The following is a 23,072-nucleotide window of genomic DNA, read 5'->3' on the forward strand; positions in this document are numbered from 1 at the left end:
TGAAAGACAAGTAATAAAAGACAGAGACAAAATAAACTTAAAGGCAATAAATTCTTCACTTCAAAGACCATCAAGTGACTTTCAAGGCTCTGGTATGCTGTCAAAAGTAAAAAATAACTATCCAATAAACACATCCAAACCACCATCATTTTAATGAGTGATGTCTATACTTCTTCTGGGTCGGCTCGTCTTGGTTGACACAACTGAAGAGCTGATCTTCAAGAAGGCCCATCATGCCCTGGACTTGCTGCTGAGCCTGGCTGTAGCTGTGTGGAGAGGGAAAGCTGGAGGGTCCCAGCAGACTCAGCTCTTTGTCAATGTGACACAGCTGCCGGTATAGATACTGGGTTTTGTTGCTCTTCTTTTGAATCCCCTCCACTGTTGGATGTGTGCTGGCACTGCCCTCTGAAAATGCACATAATTTCTGACTTGGTTAATTGTCTACCTTTTTATTGGTGGCAGTTCTTAAGAATTCATGCACACGTCGCACATATGCACGTTCAGACAGAAAGAAAAGCAAATTTCTGCCTTGCATCAGTCGCGCAAATTGCGCTGGCAGCAGATACAGTGACTGTGTCTGTGGGAGTGTACCTGTGTGTGTTGTTCTAAGACTTGCCTGCTACAGGAAAACCACGATTGAATAGCATAGTACCTTTTAGACCAGGGTTGGGTAATCTTTTTCTTATCAAGGGCCATTGTTCTGAAACATCCCAGCAAACCCTGAGGAAGTTTTCATACTCAAGCATATTCAGATGTCATAGCAGCCCTTTGTTCTTGCAGAACAGGAAAATGCACATTGTCAACCCCTTTACAGTTGGACTTGCCACAGCTATTTTTTCACATCACATGATTTCACAGCTTGAGGTTCAGCTCTGAGAGGTACTTGGTAATGTCCACCATGAAGGCCAAAGCACACAGACACTTGCTATCACTGAGTTTCCACGTCAGGTTATCCTCCATCTCTATGAATTATTCCAGACAAACTGACACTTTGGAATAATAATCATCATCAAAAACCCTTGGTATCAAGGTCCTTAAGAGGATTACTGAAAGAAACTGTGAGAGCTGAGTAAAACAGACCTTATATTTCACGAGCAGCGGCCATAATAAAGACAGACTTGTGTAAAATGTCAAAGCATACACTATCCACAGCGGGTACACACCTGTCAGCTGATGATGAACGAGGTTGTGACAGCTCTGAGTTTTGGACTGGCCGTTATCACTGCTTTTGTTGTTCTGTTTGATGAAGTCTTCCACCACAGCAAGGACAGCGCTGATATCAACTTGTCCAGGTCCAAACTCGGACTCAGCGCATGGTATGTTGCTTTTCACGGTCTTAGACAGTGAATGGGCAATTCTTGTGATATCCTGAGGGAGAAAGTGTGCAAATTACAGAGAATATATGAAATTATGATACACACCACATGCATTTACATATCCATCACTATTTTGTACATGTACATGGACTGTCATAGTCCATAAAAAGTAGATATAAAAGTCAAAATGTTGAATGACTACTACTGAACAGCACATGAAAATCATGAAAGACTGACCATGATGACAGTTTCTAAAGAAACGTTGACATTCACGTTGGTGGGGGGAGTCTGTGAGATGGATGTCTGCTCAAGGACATCCAGTTTCTCCTTTTTGCGCTTGCAACAAGAAGTCTCCTGAGGACGAGTGTTTCTGAAGATACTAACAATAAGGATATTCACTGGAAACATGATGAGGGAACTTTGAACTCCAATCATGAACTGCTGCCAGGTAAACTCAAAGTGTCCTGGACGCAGAGAGAGCGAGAGAGAGGCAAAAGAGGTTGTACAGGATGTGCATTGCAATATAACTAGTCATCACACAATGCTTGCTTTAAACACATGTACAGCAAACAGTCAGCAACTTTACATGGTCAGAAAACAGACGACAGAGTTCTCAAACCTGAAAGCAAAGAAAAGCCTCCTACAAATATTACAGGTGAAAGAGACAGTGAAAAATGTGTTGTACCCAGGTCCATGGTCTGCTCAGAGGGATCTGCTGGGATGCCATAAAACATGATGCTGGTCAGCATGGTGCAGAGCAGCAGGGAAAAACAGCAGGAAATTCTCTGAACACAAGTGAAGGTGCTGCTCGGTGGGCGACTGATCACAGAGTACCAGAGGTGTCCGTCACTGAAATCCCTTGAGGTCTTCATGAAGAACAAATTACTGCAGAATTATAGCAACAATGGGATCACCTCATGAAAAAGGAACATTTTAAACCTTAGTGATTCAGATGGATTAATGGCACATTTCAGTCTCTTTTCACTGGCTTTAGCACTGCTAAATGTTGACATAGCTTTGTAGTTAATACTTGAGTGCCTAGAGAAAGAGCTATAAATCCTCAGTAAATCCATGCTGTATATTTCAGGGCTTCACAGGGACTGGATGTACCTGATTCTTATTGCAGTCTTTCAGTATCAGTCTTTAACCAGATATAAAATATGAAACACACAATGTACAGCCTGCTTAGCTTGGTGAGTGTAGCCTTTCAGGGATATTTAGTGCTGTGCAACAAGTTGAATTTTAGGATGCTAAAAATCTGGCCAGGGGATTCAAAATATGGCCTTCTGGGACAACAAATTTACAGTTTTTATATATTAGTCAACTGATTTTGTCTTTGGAAAAAATGATAATAAATAAATAGAATAAATGCATTTCAGGCCAGCCTGGGTTATGGTTGCTTGTGTTATTGTTGATTCTCAACCCTGCTCTCATGCAGCAAAATGCCATTTCAGATTTTTGTGACGCTGGCCTCATGAGCGGGGAAGGTGGGTGCTAAATTGAAAGCCCTGACATTTTAATATTTGAAAAAGCAAGCTATTGCATTAAATTTGCATTTGATCCATGCTCTCATCATTTAGGTTCAAATGAAAACTCACACTTTCAGTTTCACATTCAGTCTCTGGACTTCAGCACTGTGCTTGCATTTATAATTTTGCTTTCACCTTACCTGAACCTCTTCAAATCCCTCTCGCTCGAAACAGGGAAAACTTTATCAAGGGAACAATCAGCTATGTCTATGGCCAGCCAGGAGTTGCATAGAAAATGCCATTTCTGCTCCGTCTGTAAATCCTGCACCATGACATTGCCTACATACCTGCAAAAAACAGTGAAAATGTAAAAGACGGTAACAACTAAGAAAATACAAATGACACTGAGTTTCGTGCCAGTATGTCTAAAAGTTCATAGTTACACCACAGCAGACAGGTCAGACTTCAGAAATTACACTGAATTGGCAAAACTGATTGCTGAACAAAGCTCAGAGAGGGAAAAATGTTTGTTCTCTATGTTCTCCTGAAAAGAAAATCAGACTTACTGTACTGACCTTATCACGATGTTGTAGGTCATATTTGAAGTAACAGGTAAATGGACTACATTTACAACACTTTTCTAGTCTTACAGACCACTCAAAGGGCTCTACAGCAAGTCAACATTCATCCATTCACACGCAATTTGGCGTTTAGTATCGCTCAAAGACACTTCAAGTAGACTGCTTGGTCCAGGGATCGAACTACCAACCCTACTGTTTAACCGAAACACTTTCTAATGAGGGTAAAATATGTACACCTGGAGGATGTTGTATAAATTTCTGTATTTGCCTACCAGGCAGGATGGCTCCCTGAGTTGTTGTGCCACAGTCTGATGCCTTGCAGGTCTCCCAGGGAAAAGGGAACAGTTAGCAGAAACAGATCCACCGCGCCTCTCTCAAACACACATTTCTTTGGGTCTGTCAGGTGATGTGGTTCACTGTTTCCCTCTGCACCCAGCAGAGTTACTGTCACCTAAAACAGTTTAGCACTATGTTAAAACTGCAAAGTTAAAAACCGAAATAAAAGCACTTTACATGATCCAACAACCAGCAAGACCTCCTCTTTGACCTTAAGAAATACTTTAATGCACACTTTTCAGTGCAGCTAAGTTAAAAATGGCAGAAACGATAAATAAGAATAGTCACTTTATTAAGTTGTAATATATATCATCACCAAGCTTCAATGAACTGTGTGTGATGTACGGACAAATATTATATCTCCCATTCAATACAGTCAATCAGCCTAATTGTTTAAATATTACAATGACAGCAGCACATTGTTACAGATAATTCTCCAAAATTTAACCGGGCATTCAACAAGTGAATGGACAGTGAAAAATCCATATACAAACATTCATCAAAGTCAACCTGAATTATGTTTCAACTAAAGAAATTTTTGTCTCATCATCATCATCATCATCACATGAAAGATCTAAAAAAATAACCACCATAACATTGTCATTGGCTACGTACTACTTTCTACTTTTCCCTGTATTTTGTATTATTTTTATTTGACACGCACACTAAGAAAATTAAAATCTGCTGACAAAGGGAGAGAAGCCAATTGCCTATTGTTAGCAGGTTTACCTGCGTTTAAAAAACCCTGCATATATGCACTAATTCTGATGTAAAAGCAGAACAATTGAACTGATAACACATTTACCTGAGAGGAAGTGGAGGCTCCTCTCCGATGCCCAGTGCTGACAGTCAACAGGTAGCGGTACTCATCCATGGGGTCGTTGTCCTCCAGTACAGTCACCTTCACCTGCCAAACAGCATTAAGCATCTTTCTTTTAAGATGCTATTTGTAACTGGGAAATTGACAACATTTTGCATAATGTTACATTATTTGTGAATTACACCCCGGTGCTGGAGGTGTGGCGTACCTTGGCCACGTCTTGAATGTCTTTTCGTCGAGCCCACACAACCACCAAGAGATAGGCCACAAAGAGTGCCCCCACGAAGCAGACAACCACAGGATTCTCAGCAAACGTTGCAAAGAGCTCAGCAGTGCGTGACGGGTCGACAAGGTTGGGAGTGACAAAGAAAGAGCTCCCAAAGAAGCTGAGGTGGTTGCAGAGGCACTGGGTGACTAAATGTGTGGTCTGAACACCAACCTTGTGGAAGACCAAATTTAGTGTCATTAAAGTCTGATACACATGACAGGCAGATTTAATGAATTATGGTACTTACCCTGCATCCATGATTGCTCCAATCCAATGTTGATTCATTCCAAAATTTACATGCAGTAGTGATGGAGGTGACTGATAAATTGGCGTCAATGGATTTTATACCTGGACCGACTATGGGCCTCACTACAAGATAGTGCACTCCAGTGTTTCCCTTCAAATCCTGAGGTTCTAGTACCCAAGTGTACCTCTCCTCTGAATAACACACACACACATGCAAATACTCAAGTATCTGATCAGCATCAAAAATCAAATTAAGGGCATTAGAGTTATAAACATAGTGTGTCCACCCATATTTATTACCTTGAGTTGTTCCCTGGTGAGGCATCTCTGTCATCGCAACATAATTTGTGTCAGTGGGGTAGTCCATATAACCGAGGAACAGCTTGAAGGGTAGAGGATCATTTGAGGGCACCATCTTTAAATGGTGCAGTTTCATTGAAATAGTTGCAGCAAAATGTGCACCCAGAAAAGCAAAGACAGTCATTTTTTAAACACAGTTTTCTGTAATCTTTAGTCTCATGATATCAAGATTAAAGAAAAAATTTGCGACAGTTCAAGACTTTATGACGTTAGCAATCATAGTGGATGACCCTAACCCATTAATACAGTCAATTCGATAAAACTGCCTATAGCGGCATAGTAGACCAAAGCAAACATGACTTTACTTTTCTCAGCAGTGGACATAAAAACATGCTACTACACCTTTAACAACAACGTAGTGTCAGCGGAAGGAAGATCTATGACCATTGTGCTGAAGTTCCCCAGGTCCAAAAAAGAGGTGTTCACCTGCTCTCCAGGAGGCCTTGGCAAGAGAATCTGTGGACCAGGCAAAATGCCAGCAAACAGATCCAAATGTAAGATCTTGCTTACAAATGTAAAATAATTCTTCCCATCAGCAGTTTGTAAACATTTTAATAAGGGAGTAGCATAATAAACAATAAACAAAGCCTCCTTTCTAGTATCAGCAGTGTGAATTCAGTGACTCCTGGCCTCCAAACAACACTTGAAGTTAGGTGGAGTACTTCAACCACCTAACCAGACATACTGCATGCTTCTTTATCCTCAGAGCATGCAGTATGTCTGGGGTCCACTGGGTACAAAGAGGGGTGAGTAAGAATCATACAAGCCTCATGCATTACACGTGGGTATGTAATGGAGTGGTGGCAATGAAATCCAATAACATCAATTTCTCCAGTCCTTTTTGACTGTAGTGCTCTTGTTATGACGAGGGGAGCAATGAGTGTATTTCTAATGGAGTGTAGAGTCGTGACCAGCGCTTCCTGAGAGAAAATTTGTTCTAATTCTGCTCTTATGACTGTGCTTTAACACATCCCGCTGGTCACTGCAGCCTTAAGTATCTCTTGTGAGGTAAAAAATCCGCCAATTCTGTTGTGAGACCATATAAAGGAATACGGTGTACACGGTTGCAGCCATGGTACAAGGTGCAGATAGAGTGGATATAAAAGAACATACAATTATTAACTGAATTATGTGAATTATTTTCAGTTTAGTGCATCACTTCTCCATCACTGTTAATATGCTCCTTTTAATCATAGTGCATAAAAAACAAGCGCTTAATTCTGTCAACTGTAAATTTTAAGTTCACAATCTATGTTCACAATACATTTCCAGACCTAGCTTTCATTTCACACAGAGTGCTCCCTCTAGCACGAGGTCCCTCAGTTCACTGAAATGACGTCTATTTTCCTTAAAGGCGGGTATGTTCTTGACAGGAAAGCACGTTGTAGAACAAGTCTGCGTAGAAGCTGCATTGTGCTGACCTCAACATCCTCACTCAAGTTTTCCACATTGATACTGGAGCCATCTTTTGCTGTGAGAGATAGAGCACCTATTTGGCCACTTATGTTCCCTCTCTCATTCCAGGAAAATGGGTTTTTATCTAAACTTAGCATCTGCAAATGAGAAAAACACAATTAGCCTTTGAGAAACTTTTAACTGAGAAAAAACATTGGATCTTACATGCATCCTCTGTAAAACACTGGAATGTGCATACGCTAGGCTGTGCACCTAAAACTCGATGATTTGGTTCATGAGTCAAGAAGACCCAGTGAACCAGCACTTGACAAAATCATACACTATATTAACACAACACAACACAACACACACATGAAAACATGTTGGCACTCCCACTGACTTACGCGTATGTCCACTGGTTCAGCTGAAGGAAATATATTAGGGGGTAGCACTGGGAGAGAAAATGCTGGGCAGGAGCAGTTGGGAAAATTTACAGGCTTTGTGTGCAGACTTCCTGGTGTTACTCTGAGGGAAAAAGAATAAAAAGAGACTGATATTAGTTAGTTATTAGTCACTCATGCTTTGAATTTTACTTTGCTGATGCTCTTCAGTCAGCCTACTGGTGTGTTTGAAACAGTCTTTGGAGATCTTGAGCACAGACCTAAGTGACAAAGACAAACTTACCTATTAACAAACACACCAATATGAGCTTCTTGGATGATAACTGGTTCCTCGTCAGCATTTTTAAATGTTAACAGTGCGCTCTGTGTATTGGCCAGAGTCATGAGAAGGGCATCAGAGATGTTCTTCTGCAAAGGATAACACACAGCTTTTATGACCAGGGAGAGGCTCTTTCACTCTGTGAAGAAATATAATATCAGTAAACAGAGACACGGTTTAAACTACAAGGTATCCAACTGCCATGCTGAAAAGCTGAAAAACAGCCAGCACGTGGGGACTGTAAATATTCCTGGGATGAGCAAAATTGCGCACACAATTTATGTGCTCTTCAATCGTTATAGCCATCGATCAGCATGTGTAATATTCAAATCACCCAACGTTCCAGAGAGAAGGAAATGCCGTCAGCATGGGCAAGTTTACACACTCACAGTGGGAGAGTAGTCCAGGATGTTGCCTGCTCCTTCCACAATGGTGCTGGCTGCAAGGTGCACTTCTTCACTGTTGCTCACTTGCATGTGGAGGAGAGATGAGCTGAGGTTTGCGAAAAATAACGAAGCCTCTTCCTGCAAGTGGGAATCAAATCTCATCAGTAACCTTTTTTTTATCAAAGGCCTTATAATACATGGAATTAATATTTTAGTCTCCCCTAATATCCTGCCTCACATATACAAATTACATGGCTGAACAAAAGCTGAACAGCATGAGGATGGCTGACAACAACAGACTCAATGAACTGATTCAGAAAGGTGGCTCTGTCCTGGCCGTCAAAACTCCTCTCCATCGTAGACAATGTCTCCTACTCTCTACGTCCCGTTCTGGTCAGCCACATTCAGCCAGAGACTCAGAGAGGCCAAGAGCTACACATCTCCTCCCCTTTCTGCTGAAGTGGAACTCCTCTTCCTTGTATTACTATTGTCAGCATTATCTTTACTATATTGTGCATTTTTATCTTTACTCTTTTAATCTTTAATTATTGCTATTTTACTTACCATTTGCATACATATTTCTACTGTTATTAGTAGTATTATGCTTATGTTGTCTTTATTGTAGTTTGTATCATGTTGTGAATCGATTAAAATATTTAATCGCAATTAATCACATAAATGCCATAGTTAACTCGCAATTAATCGCAAATTAATCACACATTTTTATCTATTCTAAATGTCCCATTAATTATCATTTTAATACTGTTATCAACATGGAAAAGTGGATAGGCTCGCTTTGTACAAATGTTTTTTATTGAAAACAATGTGTAGCGTTATATTTCACAGTAACATTCTCATTTTGAGCAGTCATTCACATTTGAATGAATCAAATCTCACACAATTTAACACTGTCAATAAACAGATGACAAAAAAATAAATGCTTGGTTACAAAAAAGCCCCTTCAACAACCCTTTCTAAGGGATCAAAACAGGGTGATACAAGATAAAGTTACAAAGTGCACATCATTGTAAACTAGGGGTGCTTTTCATTACATAAATTGGCCTCCTCGTCTCCTCCACTCGCTTCCTCTCCTCGCGTCTTAGCTCCGCCCAGCGAGGACATGAAAGAGGGATGCGAGGAAGGGACGTGAGGACGGAGGAAACGAAACTCCGAAATGAAAAATCCTCGCTCCACAGCGTCAGTCCGAAGCGACGTCAATTACTGATGACGTTTGCACAGCTGTAAAAGCTGTAAAACGTGATATTATGGTCAGATCTGCAGTCAGACTGTTCTACTCCTGATTGCTATTGATGAGGTTTCAATTATTTGCCGTTAGAGGCATAACAGAGGACGGGTGTGTGGTAGATTAAACCAACAGCCTTGCTTTAAAAAAACGTAAATATATACCAAGAATTTTCATTAATTTCTTGGTGACAGATACAGTTGTTAAAAGGACACAGTTGAAACAAGAATCAAGATTACATTTGTGAAGACCTGCTCCCGCCATGATTCAAACGTGTGCCACATACGACGCGCCCCTTAAATAATAGCCTACTTCTGCGTAGGCTACACCGGTGTATCCTCACTCTGATCTCCTTCAGAAGCCTCCTCTCTCCTCACTCCTCGTCTCCTTCAGGTGCATTTAAGCAATTGGAAGATCCTTCATCATGGTGGAGGGGAAACGACTTCCGGGTCGACGAAGGAGAGAGGAGACAAGGAGGCACAATTCAATGTAATGAAAAGCACCCTAGGACTCAGCCTATAGTGCAGTTAAACCATGGCTGAAACTTTCCTTTCTTAAGTTTCCTCTGAACCTACAAGCAGTCAGACTATAATGCTCTTCTGTTTATTCACCAGAGGCTTATCAACGCAGCCTCCTATTTCTCTCCAGAAAGAATGAACATTACTTGGCTATGGCTGCAGTAAGCTTGCTTTTAGTTGGGGTATCCATATGCCTCTGTCCAAACTTTGGTCTTGTCAGTCGACACATCTGGCAACTTTTTGAAACTAAACTTTCTATTCAGAGTCCGCCTACACTTTCACAGCAAGCGAGCAGGCGAGACCAAAACATGCGTGGGTGTGTCTATTGTTTTGTTCCGGTTTACAATCGGATCCTGTAGTTTTTGTAATGTTACTAGCAGTGGCCACAGCTTATAAAAAACTACAAGTTCATTAGGTCACAAAGAACGTTAATCGCGCGATAAAAAAATGACGCCGTTAAAATTGATTTGCGTTAACACCTTAATAACGTGATATTTTTGACAGCACTACGTTTGTAACTTTGTAGCTGTTTACCTTCTTTAAGTATTTCATCCTTCTTTCTAACTGTGTTGAATAATTTGTACTGCAACAAAGCCAGCATCAGTCAAGTTTTCTGAATCTGAATCTTGTTCATGTAAAGCACTGAATCTTAGTGAAAACAGCACTTAATGATTTTATACAAGAATGACTGATTTATTCCTTCCTCCCATCATGTCATTGTTCAATCAGTGTGGGGTTCACTGTCTTACCTGAGCTGAAGAGCTGAGTTCAGTGCCTTTCTGGGTAACAGCACTCAGCCCTCTGGCTATCATCTGAACTTCTGCTGGAGTGCTGGTGGGAACTTTTTGTACTGTGCTAATCATTATGTCCAGCATCTGCTCACGAAGCTTCAACAGACAAAAGCAATCAGCGTTTATATTGTTATTCAGTTTAGTATTTGGTAGTGCAATATCTTTTTTACTAGATACCAAATATATCAAGTGCGTGTGGTTTATCATTTTTTCTAATGTCAAAGCACATCAGCTCTCTATAGGTTGTACATGGTCTGGAACTTGGTTTGGCTTTTTGAACCTGGGGAGGCGAGCTGTTGTATCAAAATGGCTAAATCTGTGCAGGCCTGCCATACTGCGCTATCCACATCTTCATTAAATTTAATTTTCAGCATGTAGGTTGCCAGCTCGGAGGTTGTTCTTGTTTCTTGTAGCGATGGGTACTTTGAACAATAACACACAAAAATAGCTGAAGAGTAGGAGAATGCAACATATTTGACAATCCGGCTCAGTGGGTTTGTTTCGAGCACAAATCAGCAAGTAAACTTGTGAATATTACTGGATTGATCTAAACTGCTGAGCCGCTGTCAACTGTTAAAACATCTTTGCAATCCAAGTTGATGTCTAAGCGTCTAAGATGTCTAGTAATCCATATTTACAGACTGAGTGCAGTTACCTGTTGCCTACTAGCGTTTTCCGCTTCATCAGACTGACTGTTAAGTTTCTGAGACACAGAATTGAAGATTTGTCCCAAGGCTTCTCCTGACAGTAGACTGTGTTTCTTCAGCTCAGCCACAGCTTTCTCCACTGCAGCTCTAAGACCACCCACTGAAGAGCTGGAGTTAGCCGTGGAGTCCAGCACCTGAGAGGAAAAAGCCATTTTCTTACAAAGGTGTTTGTCAGGCATCCTTTTTTTAATCATCAGGCATTTGACAAACCTTTGTAGTTATAGTGGTGTTAGCTATAAAGCTGCTATTTTTTGCAGTTACTGTAATAGTCAGGCTGTAGTTTGAAGTACTGTCTCCCAGAGGAAGGAACACAGCCTTCACATCATTGTTCTTGCTGCAATACAGATGCTTACCTGACAATTTTAAAACAAGAAAATAGGTTAGATTAATAGATTTACAATTGTGATTACATGATAACTTTTCATGAAATTAGATAAATTAGACCTTGTATCCCAGAAAAGTTTGCTAACCTGGAGAACTTACCCTCGTCAGTTTTAAAACAATACTGACAGTTAGAACAAGGAGTTTCAGTATTGCAAGTTATTTTGAAAGCATCAAGGATTGTTCCACTCTGCGGTGATATAATACACTTAAGGTTATCAAAATTGTTGGTGGTTGCTGGTGGTGATGAACCAGTGGTGGCAGCAATGGTTGTGGTGATAGCGGTGGTGGCAGTGACAGCAGTGGTAGCGCTATTTGTGGTGATAGTGGTGGCTTTAGGTGTGTCAGGTGATTTCGTTGTAGGACCAGCAGTGGCTGCTGTCGTAGTGCTTGACTTTGTGGTGGTAGGAGCTGAAGTCTCTGTAGATGTCTTGATGGTGTATGCTTTGTAAGATGGTACGACATCCTCTTTGGAATAAAAATAAAAGGAATATGTATAATGCGTATTTTTTTTCCAAGAAATACAGAGCTATTTTGCAAAAACAGGGTTGTTAATATTGATTAAACAGTAAAAAAAACCACTAAAAGGCCAACAGCATTTAAATAATTTCTTTAAATTTGAAACAGTACTTGTTGTCCTGCAACGATATGGATTTAATTTACTTGCATTAATGCAATTTTATGTTTCAGTTAGCTAAAGATATACATGAGAAAACTACTCTCAGCATTAACCCTTCATTAACTCCATATTTCTGCAACTTTGGCAAAAAATACATCACTGGTCTGGAACCCAGAATTGACGTACCAGTCGTGATCACCACAGTGACATCCCAACCTTTAGACTTGGCCTGCGCAAGAGTGGCATGACTCACAGTGTATTCAGTCCCACCATCCTGTTTCCTTTCAAATGGTCTTTTCTCTGCATCTTTGTAGCAGCTTTTTGTCTCCGTCTGTAAATTAATTAGAACATCAATTGATTAAGTCAGTGAATAAATAGTTATTTTTTGTCAACATTTAACAGTATCTGATCTTTCAGTCCCAAGCATACACTTACTGGCCACTGGTTTTCGCCTCTTGTGTCCTCAACGTACCACACAACATTTGGACACTGTGCACTTATTTCACAATTGATTTTAAGTTTTGCATCTTTGTTCTTCTTTACTGGGTTACACCCTTCAGTACAAGTGAGTCTATGGCACAACAAATACACAGACAATTTGGTTAACACGCAGCAAAAATGTTTCTGAAAGGCTGTCCAGGAAAGCCATATAGGGGTATAATGTAAAGCAACAATCTATTCATGATAACATTGTTCATAATGCCTTTACAGAGCAGTTTCCTTTGTTTCCATCAATTTTTAGATGTCAATAGTGTCATAAATAATAATTCAGGTATGCCTGTGAATATTCTCATTCATCCAGGTCATTGTAAGCTTCAGGGCATTTAATCATTCGCAACTGGACTTTGTCAGTTTGTCTTGGAAGACGTTTCGCCTCTCATCCGAAGTCCAGTTGCGAATGAATAATTCAGGTACTTCACATCATTGGCACATTTCTACCTTAAGAAAATTACAGTTACACCTGAATTACTCAAACAGATAGATTTCAAGAAAACAGATGGAAATGTTTGGCTCAGAGCAGATCAGTTTCAAAAACATCACGTACCTTGCCCAAACTGGCATCATCATAGGGTTAAGGGTGATGCATATGGACTCAGTTTTCTCCACGTTATTGTTACCTCTGTTTATAACATTAAAGTGATACTTATTAAATTGAAATGGATGTGGAAGGCAGCTTCCTTTAATGATGTGGGTCAGTCCCTCATACCGTCCTTGGCATTTACAGGGATTGTCTGCGAATCAACAAGGAAAGTCATTATACTGCTGCAATAACAGCTGGCATGATAATACAAAAGGCCTATTTTGGAAAACTCAGTGTAAACAGTTACTGTTGGTCAAGCAGATTTTGACTCATGATCTGTAAGAGATCTTATGTACTTTAGCCAAAAGAATCAGGGGAGATTTCTTAAACTGCTCCAACGATCATCCAGTTACGGCTTAGCAGCTCCATCTGCTTGAACATTGACTGCAATCTTTAGCAGGCTCAGCTAGCTGGCTTACTACGTACAACAGTCACAGAGAGTTAACACTGCTTCCATGGCCAAAGAACACATTCATCTTAGTTTGGAGGGTTAAAGGTTATGTTAAAAATGACCCTGACTAGCTTAAATATAAGATTTAAACATGAAAAAGTTAACCGCTAACAAAGTTTTCACCAACTCATGTCACTGTTAGCTTAATAAGCTAGCTGCAGTTGACCATTGCTGGCTTATTAATAGCCCTTACTGTTCCAACGGCCAACCATTGGGTATGCCTTGGATAGGTGTTTCATGATTTTTTTTTTTTTTTTTTTACTGGAATGGTAAGCTGCTAAATGTGGGAAACCAATTTTTGCTTATGACTGTGTGAAATCAAGGATCCATTGTTTTGAAAATTACTATCAATTTAAATCTGCTACTGTTATCCTATGTATGTTTTGTGAGAATGGAAAACTTGATATACAGTACAGTACAAAGACATAGTAACACTAACTAAGGGTGATAGCAAACTGCTTTACATGTAATATTCTGGCCTAATCTGCAGCTCAGACACAAGCAATACATGAAAATACTGTATATTACTTCATGAAACTCATAATGAGTAAATCTAAAACATACAAAATATTTTATACTTAATCTTTGAGTTGAAAATTGATAGAAAAAGCCTTGTTCTTACTGCATTCCCACTGGTATTTCTTTGTCAAGTCATTTAGACCAGATGCTTCACTTATTGAAAGGGTGATATCTTGACTTTTGCTGTAGACTGAAGCTGAAGGCTTTGCACTGATTTGCAACGGAGATCTGGCAACTCGAATGTGTTTCATTCTCTGAAAATGAAGAAAAGGATTTATACATAAGACACTATGTATAAAGATGGGTGTAAGATGTAAGATGGGTCACTGCTGATAACAAATTAAGAGAGTTAAAGGAATTGAGTATTTTTTCCTTAAATATAAAATACAACGGCTGTGTAATGTGAAATGAAAACATTTTACTGCTTTAACTGAATCCTTGCCACATGGAGCAAACATATCCACATCCATCTCCACAGAGGAGAAGATGTTCCATGCTCTGAGCTTCACTTGTACAGATCCTGAAGCACAACATTCACAACATCAAAACAAGCTCATATCAACAAAACTGCACTGCATCTATCTATCTATCGATAGATAGATAGATAGATAGATAGATAGATAGATAGATAGATAGATAGATAGATAGATAGATAGATAGATCTTCCATACCTGGGATCTGACGTCCAACATGAAAAATGTCCCTCGTTGTATTCATTTCTCTGGTCTCAGAGAAAGAATTATTGCTTCCAGTCAGTGAAAAGAGAAGTAAGACAGGCAATCCCCGTTCGAGAGAAACACCAACAGTAATATCTGGAGAGTGTACACAGTCCTTCTGTGTCAACACAGAGGCCTGAAGGCCGGCTACTCGCTCCAACACACATACCTACAGTATATGAAGAATTACAAAACAGGCAAACACATATTTCAGGATCCTATTATAGCCTGATTAAAACCTTTTAATTGTTCCACGAACCAGACTGATTCCTGGATTCCTTATTTTCTAATACTGTAAATCCTTTAATCTAGAAAGCATTTTGCTTAACCTTGAAATGTGCTACATAAAATTATTATTTGGCATTGACTTCACATGTTACAATTAGCCAATAAGGCCTTCAAGTACATGTTAGCAAGTCATTAAGAAATAGTTGTTGGTTGAGACGGTTTTCATTTCTCCTTGCAGTGCAGTGAAAGATGAGGGCCTAATACCTGGCAACCCCAAACATATTTGTATCTATGCATAAAAACCTATTATTTCACAATAATTTAATTGTCAAAAGTACCCTGTGCAGTTTTTGACCACTAGTAGCACTATAGAGTAATGTTTTTATGAGTGGGACTCTGATTTTCTAGTCTCTAGTCACACTAGTCTTCGATCAGCACGGGCTGGTAATGTGCTAAGAAATAAAGAAACTGCAATTCTGAATTCAAGAACTGGACACTGTCCACCCAAGAAAACTTCATAAGGTTACCATAAAGGTGCGCAGGATATAGTGGCATCTAGCATTGAGGTTGCAATGCTAGATGCAATATGCAATACTTAAAAAATACTATATATATATATATATATATATATATGTGTGTGTGTGTGTGTGTGTGTGTGTGTGTGTGTGTGTGTGTGTGTGTGTGTATATATATATATATGAGATCTTTGCCCATCAAACGGTCTGTCTAACATGGCACACAGGCGGTATAATAGATGCCTGGAGTCTACCCTTTGATTAAACTTTGATTGATTATACATTTTCACTGATTAGCCAAAGATTAGCCAAGGGATCAAAATTTAAAACTGGGATGTGGGTGATGCATCCACTGTGTTCTGGTATTTACAGACATGACACTAATTAGGTGATGGCATTCCATAATTAAAGGTCAAATTTAATTTCTAAATTAAAGAGGCATTAACTGCTCAATCAACTCCTTAATCAAGTGATCCATGAGAAGGAAGATGCATCATGTCACTTGTTACAGCTTTACTGATAGAAGACGACATGTTTACTTGATTAATGTTGATTTACATGTAGATCTGCAGATACTTCAGGGAATGTGACCATGTTGGATGCATGAAGGGTCAGATGGTGGCAGCCAGGCCCAAGCTGCTTCATCATGTCTGGCGTCACTGTGATGTTCTGGGGAACATTTCCTCTGACAACAGATAAACCAGACAACAAGACTTTATCACTCTGGATTCTGTAGGTCACATGTGTACCTGCAGACAGAAAAGAGGAACAACATGTACACAGTTTAAACTCAAACAATCCATCCGACAAAAGAAAATGAATAAAATACAAACACCAAAACATGATGCTTTCAAGCAGTCATATTAAATTGGACAGGGTGTATTATGGTGTATTAAAGTAATCTTGGCAACTACCTGCTTTTAGTTCCATTTGAATCTGAAATGTCTCCCCATAAAGGGCTTTGCAGTTGGTTGCATGAAAGGACAGTCTCCCAGCAAAGCATGTGATGTCACCAAACACTCTGATAGGCTCTTGAATAGTCATCATTTTCTGGGCGGTAATCTGCATGTCAGTGCTGGTGCACTCAACTGCCACAACAAATGTACCTGGATGAGAATATCTGTGCACCACACTGCTCTCCAACCTGAGAACAAGCACATTGAGAAGCACCGATGACAGTTCTTTGTGGAGAAAAACAAATAATTCAGGTCATTCTAATCACACCACAGTGTAAAAAAGACAACTTGTATTTTTTGGTCTAAAACAGTAGTTTAAGTTCATAAAACTTATATATATATATATATATATATATATATATATATATATATATATATATATATATATATATATATATATATATATATATATATATAAATTATTAACATTCAAGGCAATAACGTTAGTTAGCACAACAAAGCAAACCAGTTGTTTGCTCCAAAATGATTTGGTGAGTTGTTAATACTTGTTAAAATGATACAGGAATTATATTCTGTGCAGTACGTTGTAGAGAAGAGAAGGCGTCCCACACATTTTCAACATTTAAACAGCTTTTCAGTCATTAGCGAAAGCTAGCGGCTAGCTGATGCTTGCGGTGCTGCATCAGCATCTTCTGACTGGTGGCTAACTTGTTACAGCTACAAGAGTAGCCATTAGGGTATTAATGCTAACTCAAAATTGTAGTTGCAACATTAGCTGACTTTTCATGTCATCTTTCAGAAGATTGGCAGTGTTACTACACTGTGGAAATAACACTTATGAAAACTGATTTCCAATAGCATTATCTTGGTGTTTGAGTCGGATTTGGAGAACTCCGGTATTTGCATGCACCTCAGTTGTTCAGTTATAGACGGATTAAGGCCATGCTTCGTTTTTTTCAAGTGTCGTAAGTGTACTGACTGCTGTGCAATACTGCCATATTGACTGCTGACTTTCTTAATCTAGATTGTTGAAGGTGTTGGTTTGTTGAGTAGTGTCCTTAATTAATATACGTTAATTGTAATTCATCTTTACTGAAGCAAAATGCACTAAAAATTAAAAACAACAGAATATTATAAAGTCAGTCTTGTCAACTCTAGTGTCCAGTCTACTGTTTACATTGTCATTAAATTGATCAAATTTTTTAAATTTCCACTGACAGCTTTACTAGCCCCAGCAAATTGTCACCTTTGTTTTTCAGCTTGAAATTAATGCAGTGGAAGTGCTGCAAGTTCACCCACGCCCGTGAAGCTGTTCTGCTGAAACACTGTCGACTGCATCACAGAGGTTCAACCTGACCTTGCATCCACAGGCACTGCTGTTGCATATTTAGAACTTTAGTGCTTTGAAATCACATCTTTCAAGATTACACAGGACTATCTCAAGAGAACTTATCAGTTCAGCGCTGGTTGTGTGAATAAAAGGGCATTTGCTGTAAAAAGAAAATATCAATTCATTTTCATCATCACTTTAGATGCAGAGAGACAGTGCGTTTCCTATTCGTGGGATTCAGCTTTGAAACCAGCCGCCTTAATAGTTTTACTGGACATACATCACGGAATCATAAAAACCGTAAGGTGAGAGATTTTCTTACACCAGTCAGGGTAGTTAGTGGTTTTCAGTCTCATGACACAGACTAGTCCTCGATTGGATTCCACAGAAAAAGGTGAACCCAATTGTCCACAGAATGTAGACTCCAAAATACCTGAGCACAGATAAGCTTCCCTTTTTCTAAGCCTACATTTACACAAAGCAGGGTATTTTGGAAAACGGATATTTTGGCCCCTCCGTTTATAAAAATAACAACATCGTTTTCAAAAATGTTGTCGTTTACATGAACCTGGCTTAATACACCATTGAGCGCATCATAACTATGCCAAACCTATGGGCGCGAGTGTAAACATAGGTTGCTCAAATGACCTTAAATATTCAGTTGCATGTTGTGACTTTTCGGAAGCTAAAACGCAGTTTAAGCCTGTTTACAATCCCGACAAATAGCCAGCGTTTTCATAAATCTCCACTTTGGCCGGAGTTTTTAAAAATGATCATTTTCTGTGAAAAAAAATCAGTTTGCGTGTAAATGAGAGGCCAAACCGCATGAAAACATGCGTTTTCCCTAAGTGTAAACGGGGTCTAAGTATGCAATGTCTGATACATGTCAAAACATGCAATTCAGGCAATTCTAGAAGAATTTAATGATATTTTGTCCGTCTCCAAGTTTCATACAACTGAAATTCTCAAAGAGGTCTTTGCAAAACATAACATTGAAGTTGGGGAAGAAGTTCTTCAAGAGATAGGTAACATTGAGACTGAAAAAAGTCCAGTACTTGTTACCACATTAGAAAAAGGTACATTATCAACACATTCCAAAGCGGTGAAGAAAAAGTAGTCTTTACAAATGGAAATACACAAGTGAAGTACTAGAACCAGCTATTATGAACAAGGATACACAAGCAAAATTCAATTTTTTATCTCATCTTAACCTATAATATAAGTATAAAAATGGCAGAAATTCTAAATACTCAAGTGCTTCAAAGTTATAAGGGTGCAGAACTTGAGTAAACAGGTTCATGTAAATCCAAACTGTAAAAAGTGAAAACAAGAAATGTTAAAAACAGAAATGAAAAAAAAAAGCAGAAATATTAAAAGGGGGAAAAAAAAGAAGAAGAAAGAATTCCAGTTGCCATGGGAACCTGGAATAGCCCCGCCCACCAAACATTTCATGAGTCTATCAACATCAAAGCCAACAAATCCAATCAAAGGAGTGGAAGTGGCTTTGATGTTTATTCTATATCTGTACCTTTACCTCCTCTGAACCCCAGTAGAGGCGTATTAACTGCACACGAGGAAAGTTTTTGAGAGTCGTATCAACCAGGCACAAGGAATTTTTTTCAAGAGTCGTATTAACCACACACGAGGAAATTTTTTCAGGAGTCATACCACAAACCACCACAGTCTTCTATAGATGAACATGGCCCATTTCACACCACTACAGTATATTACAGACAGTCCCATGGTTCAGAGTAATAACTACGGAGAATGTCCGATGAACGCGGATCAATTTTTTGTCCCTGTTCCTCAGGTCGATCTGATCCATCATCCGGAATTCATCCGTCTGCAGCATGACCTTGAACAGAGTCGCCACGAGAACAACTGGCTGAAAATGCAGTTGAACTACGCGTCGTTTGACAGGTTTCACTTGCAGGATGAGAAGCGGAGGCTCGAACAGGATGTCCATGACTTGAAGGGGGAAACCTACAGACTGAAGGAGCTTCAGAAGTCCAACTCTGAAGACAGCGGCATATCATGCGAGTCTGAGATCTCCCCCAGTGAGACAGGTCTCCAGTCCCCGGCGGAACAGGTCAAAGAGGTCCAGCACCTGAGCAGTGACAAGAACAACGAGATGGCAGAGAACCAGAAGCGTGTTCAGGATGAACTGCAGATGAAGGTGAAAGACCTGGAGAATCAGCTTCTCCAGAAGGACGCCAACATCCTGGTTCTCAGGATGGAGATAGACCATCTCTCTAACATGCTCAAAAAGACCACAGATGATGCTGAAGCTCTCAAGCAGAAGTTCGCAGAGGAGCTGGCTAAGACAGAACGGAGCTGGGAGATGAGACTCAAGCAGTATGAGGTCAGACACCAAGAAGTGGATGACGAAGAAGAGAGCTGGGAGACAGACACCTCAGAGGAGGAGCCCTGTGTGGAACTGAAGAAGAAAAGCCGCTTCAGGAACTGGTTTGAGAGTACTTTGAAGAGTAGAAAGACTGAGGAAGAGAAGGAACAGAGGAAGGACAGGAAAAAACATGCAAAAGAAAAGAAGGAGGAAAGGAAGATGAGGAGTCGGAGGGAGAGTACCTCTCTCCGTCCTCCCCACCCTACCCCTCCCCCTCCCCCCGAGCCCGCCCCCAGCTCCAGCCTCCCCCCCACCCCCCCCGCAGCTCCCCACTGCACCGCTCACCCCCCTCCCCTCACCCTGGAGAATGAGACAACGGAGAAAAGCCGCTTCAGGAAGTGGTTTGAGAGCACTTTTAAGAGTAGACAGACTGAGGAAGAGAAGGAACAGAGGAAGGACAGGAAAAAACATGCAAAAGAAGAGAAGGAGGAAAGGAAAATGAGCCGTTGGAGGAGGCTGTTCAGTACCTCCTCTCCCCCGCCCCCTGAGACGAGACCCAACGACGATGACGATGACCCCTGGGAAACATTCATCGCTCAAGAAGGGATATAAGAAGACTAGACAGACTGAGGAAGAGAGGAGAAAAGGAAGGAAAAAGTAGAGAGGGAAAATGAGGAGTTGGAAGAGGCACCTCCTCCACCTTTGCACCTCTCCACCACACCCTTCACTCCTCTCCCCTTGCCCTCCCTATCCACCCTGCCCCCCCACCCCATTACCTAAATTTTAGCACAGCACAACGGCTTCGTGACCACACTGCTTCCTCACTGAAACACTCCACCTTGTTTCCAAGAGGACTGTGTGTGTTACTGCCTGTGCTGTCTGGGTTTTCTCCTGGTGCTCAGGTTCGCCCACTTTTCAATCAGGCCACAAAAAAAAAGAAAAGAAAAAAAACTTGAAAAAGATTCAAACATTCAACAACATTCAAAAAGAAAAAATGTCAAAAATAAATGAAAGAGAAAAAAATAAAATCAAAATTCATGAAGTTACATTTTGCAAGTTTCAAGGTACCAAATTGTCAAACAGATGTGTTAGCATTGTAAACCTGAGAAAGCCTAGCCTGGCACTACTGGCCGTTCACCTCAGGCTGAGAAAAAGTAGCTAGCTACAGCACATTCAAATCTAAAACGTGGTGCTATTACTGGTTGCAAATACTGGTATGCAAGGATTATTTCTTTAGCTTTATACATGCATGAATTGTGATTCTTTTTTCATTTGTATGTATAGTTGCACATGTGAAACTTTGGCACAAATGCAGTCAGAGCCTGAGAACATCTGCTGCCAGGAGGTGTCACAGGTTATCTTTACCTACACTTGATCGCAGTGTATGATTGCAGATAACATGTCACTGCAGATACTCACCTTATGTTATGCATAATGGCTTACAAGACGGCTGCAGCAGCTGGATTAAAGGCCTCTATGCATGATTGACCGTCCAGGTTTTGAACCTGTTTGCCTAAATGTGTTCTCGCTGCAGAACGCATGCAACATTTACAGGGCTGACAACAGTCCTTTACAGCTATTGGCAATAGAGCAGTGAGTTGTATCTATAATGACCTACTTAACTTCACTGTTCATACACCATAATTAACTAAATATTGTCAGCCAATGCCACAAATTCAGATTGTATTTTTTCTTGAACATATAGCCAAGCAAATACTTCATATTACACATTTATTCACATGAAACATTTTACAGACATACAATAAATATTGACCGCAGTCATGAATATTTGTACATGGAAACACAGTACACGTGAAGGATTCACTGAATCCAAACGAGAAAAATGTGAATACAGATGTTGACATTATAGAAGCTGTTGACATAATGTTCAATTTTCTCAGTCGTTACAGGTATTTAGCTTATAGGAGTTTCGTGAGCTGGTGATGGAGCTTCCTTGGCCAGAAGATTCGTGTAGTCATCCCATCATGCGTAGTATGTCGGATATGTCGGGAGTTTCCTGACGACCAGGGAAGATAAGCAGGCTTCACCCCCCCGACTGAATCTTGACAAGTAGCTGGCAATGACCTCCTCCTTGTCTGGATGCTCATATTGCGAGAACATGTCCAGCAAGATGTTTATCTTCAGAATCTCAGCTCTGTACGATGACGGGTTGACAAAGATCTTCTCCATGATCATGTCCATCAAATCATCAATATACCCTGTGCAATACACACACACACACACACACACACACACACACACACACACACACACACACACACACACACACACACAAAAAGTTAATCACTAGTTGTCAACAACTGTTAATATAGTGACATTTGAATTTTATAGTTTCTCAGGTATTTAAGTGTGTATTTTGGGGGTTTATTTATTGTGTTGAAAGTACCGAGTTGTGCTACTTTGTGACATGTACAATATAAATGTTTGGTTTTTGAGTGAAAAAAAAAAAGAAGTTAACACTTACAAATGTGGCCTGAGTCTTCACTGGTCTGGCTCTGCACTCTCTCTTCCTGTGCTTTGGAAAGCTTAGCTTGAAAAGAGGATGCCCTGATGATGTGGTGGCTTGTCCTCTAACATCATTCTCGTTGTTTTGTCCTGGCCTATGCTAACATATTCCAGTTTAGAAAACATTTCCAAATACATAATTTTCACAAATCCCCGAAGCTTAGATCCTGCGGAGCGCCTGTGTATGTATCGCTTGACCGACTGGGTCGTTGGGTTTGCATATGGACACCGTGCTGATTGCTAACTAAAAGCTAGCGGTTAGCGTTAGCTTGTGCTATATGGCAACTTG

At 40.1% G+C, this 23,072-nt stretch overlaps 1 protein-coding gene across 1 annotated transcript in view; it reads right to left on the bottom strand.

The window, feature by feature from the left end:
• The window catches only part of LOC139340666 (polycystin-1-like protein 2), a 56,860-nt gene that overhangs the window by 13,289 nt on the left and 20,499 nt on the right, over positions 1-23,072 (bottom strand). The window contains exons 5-20 of the mRNA XM_070976577.1: positions 16,581-16,810; positions 16,225-16,415; positions 11,105-11,290; positions 10,408-10,545; positions 6,818-6,949; positions 5,739-5,852; positions 5,337-5,451; positions 5,038-5,228; positions 4,731-4,961; positions 4,508-4,609; positions 3,639-3,817; positions 2,986-3,132; positions 2,002-2,201; positions 1,554-1,780; positions 1,164-1,368; positions 171-405 (exon numbers count right to left, since the gene is read on the bottom strand). Of these exons, the coding sequence (XP_070832678.1) occupies positions 171-405; positions 1,164-1,368; positions 1,554-1,780; positions 2,002-2,201; positions 2,986-3,132; positions 3,639-3,817; positions 4,508-4,609; positions 4,731-4,961; positions 5,038-5,228; positions 5,337-5,451; positions 5,739-5,852; positions 6,818-6,949; positions 10,408-10,545; positions 11,105-11,290; positions 16,225-16,415; positions 16,581-16,810 (2,823 nt within the window). The remainder of the gene's footprint in view (positions 1-170; positions 406-1,163; positions 1,369-1,553; positions 1,781-2,001; positions 2,202-2,985; positions 3,133-3,638; positions 3,818-4,507; positions 4,610-4,730; positions 4,962-5,037; positions 5,229-5,336; positions 5,452-5,738; positions 5,853-6,817; positions 6,950-10,407; positions 10,546-11,104; positions 11,291-16,224; positions 16,416-16,580; positions 16,811-23,072) is intronic.

This window comes from Chaetodon trifascialis, chromosome 12, assembly GCF_039877785.1.
Source record: "Chaetodon trifascialis isolate fChaTrf1 chromosome 12, fChaTrf1.hap1, whole genome shotgun sequence".
NCBI lineage: Eukaryota > Metazoa > Chordata > Actinopteri > Chaetodontiformes > Chaetodontidae > Chaetodon > Chaetodon trifascialis.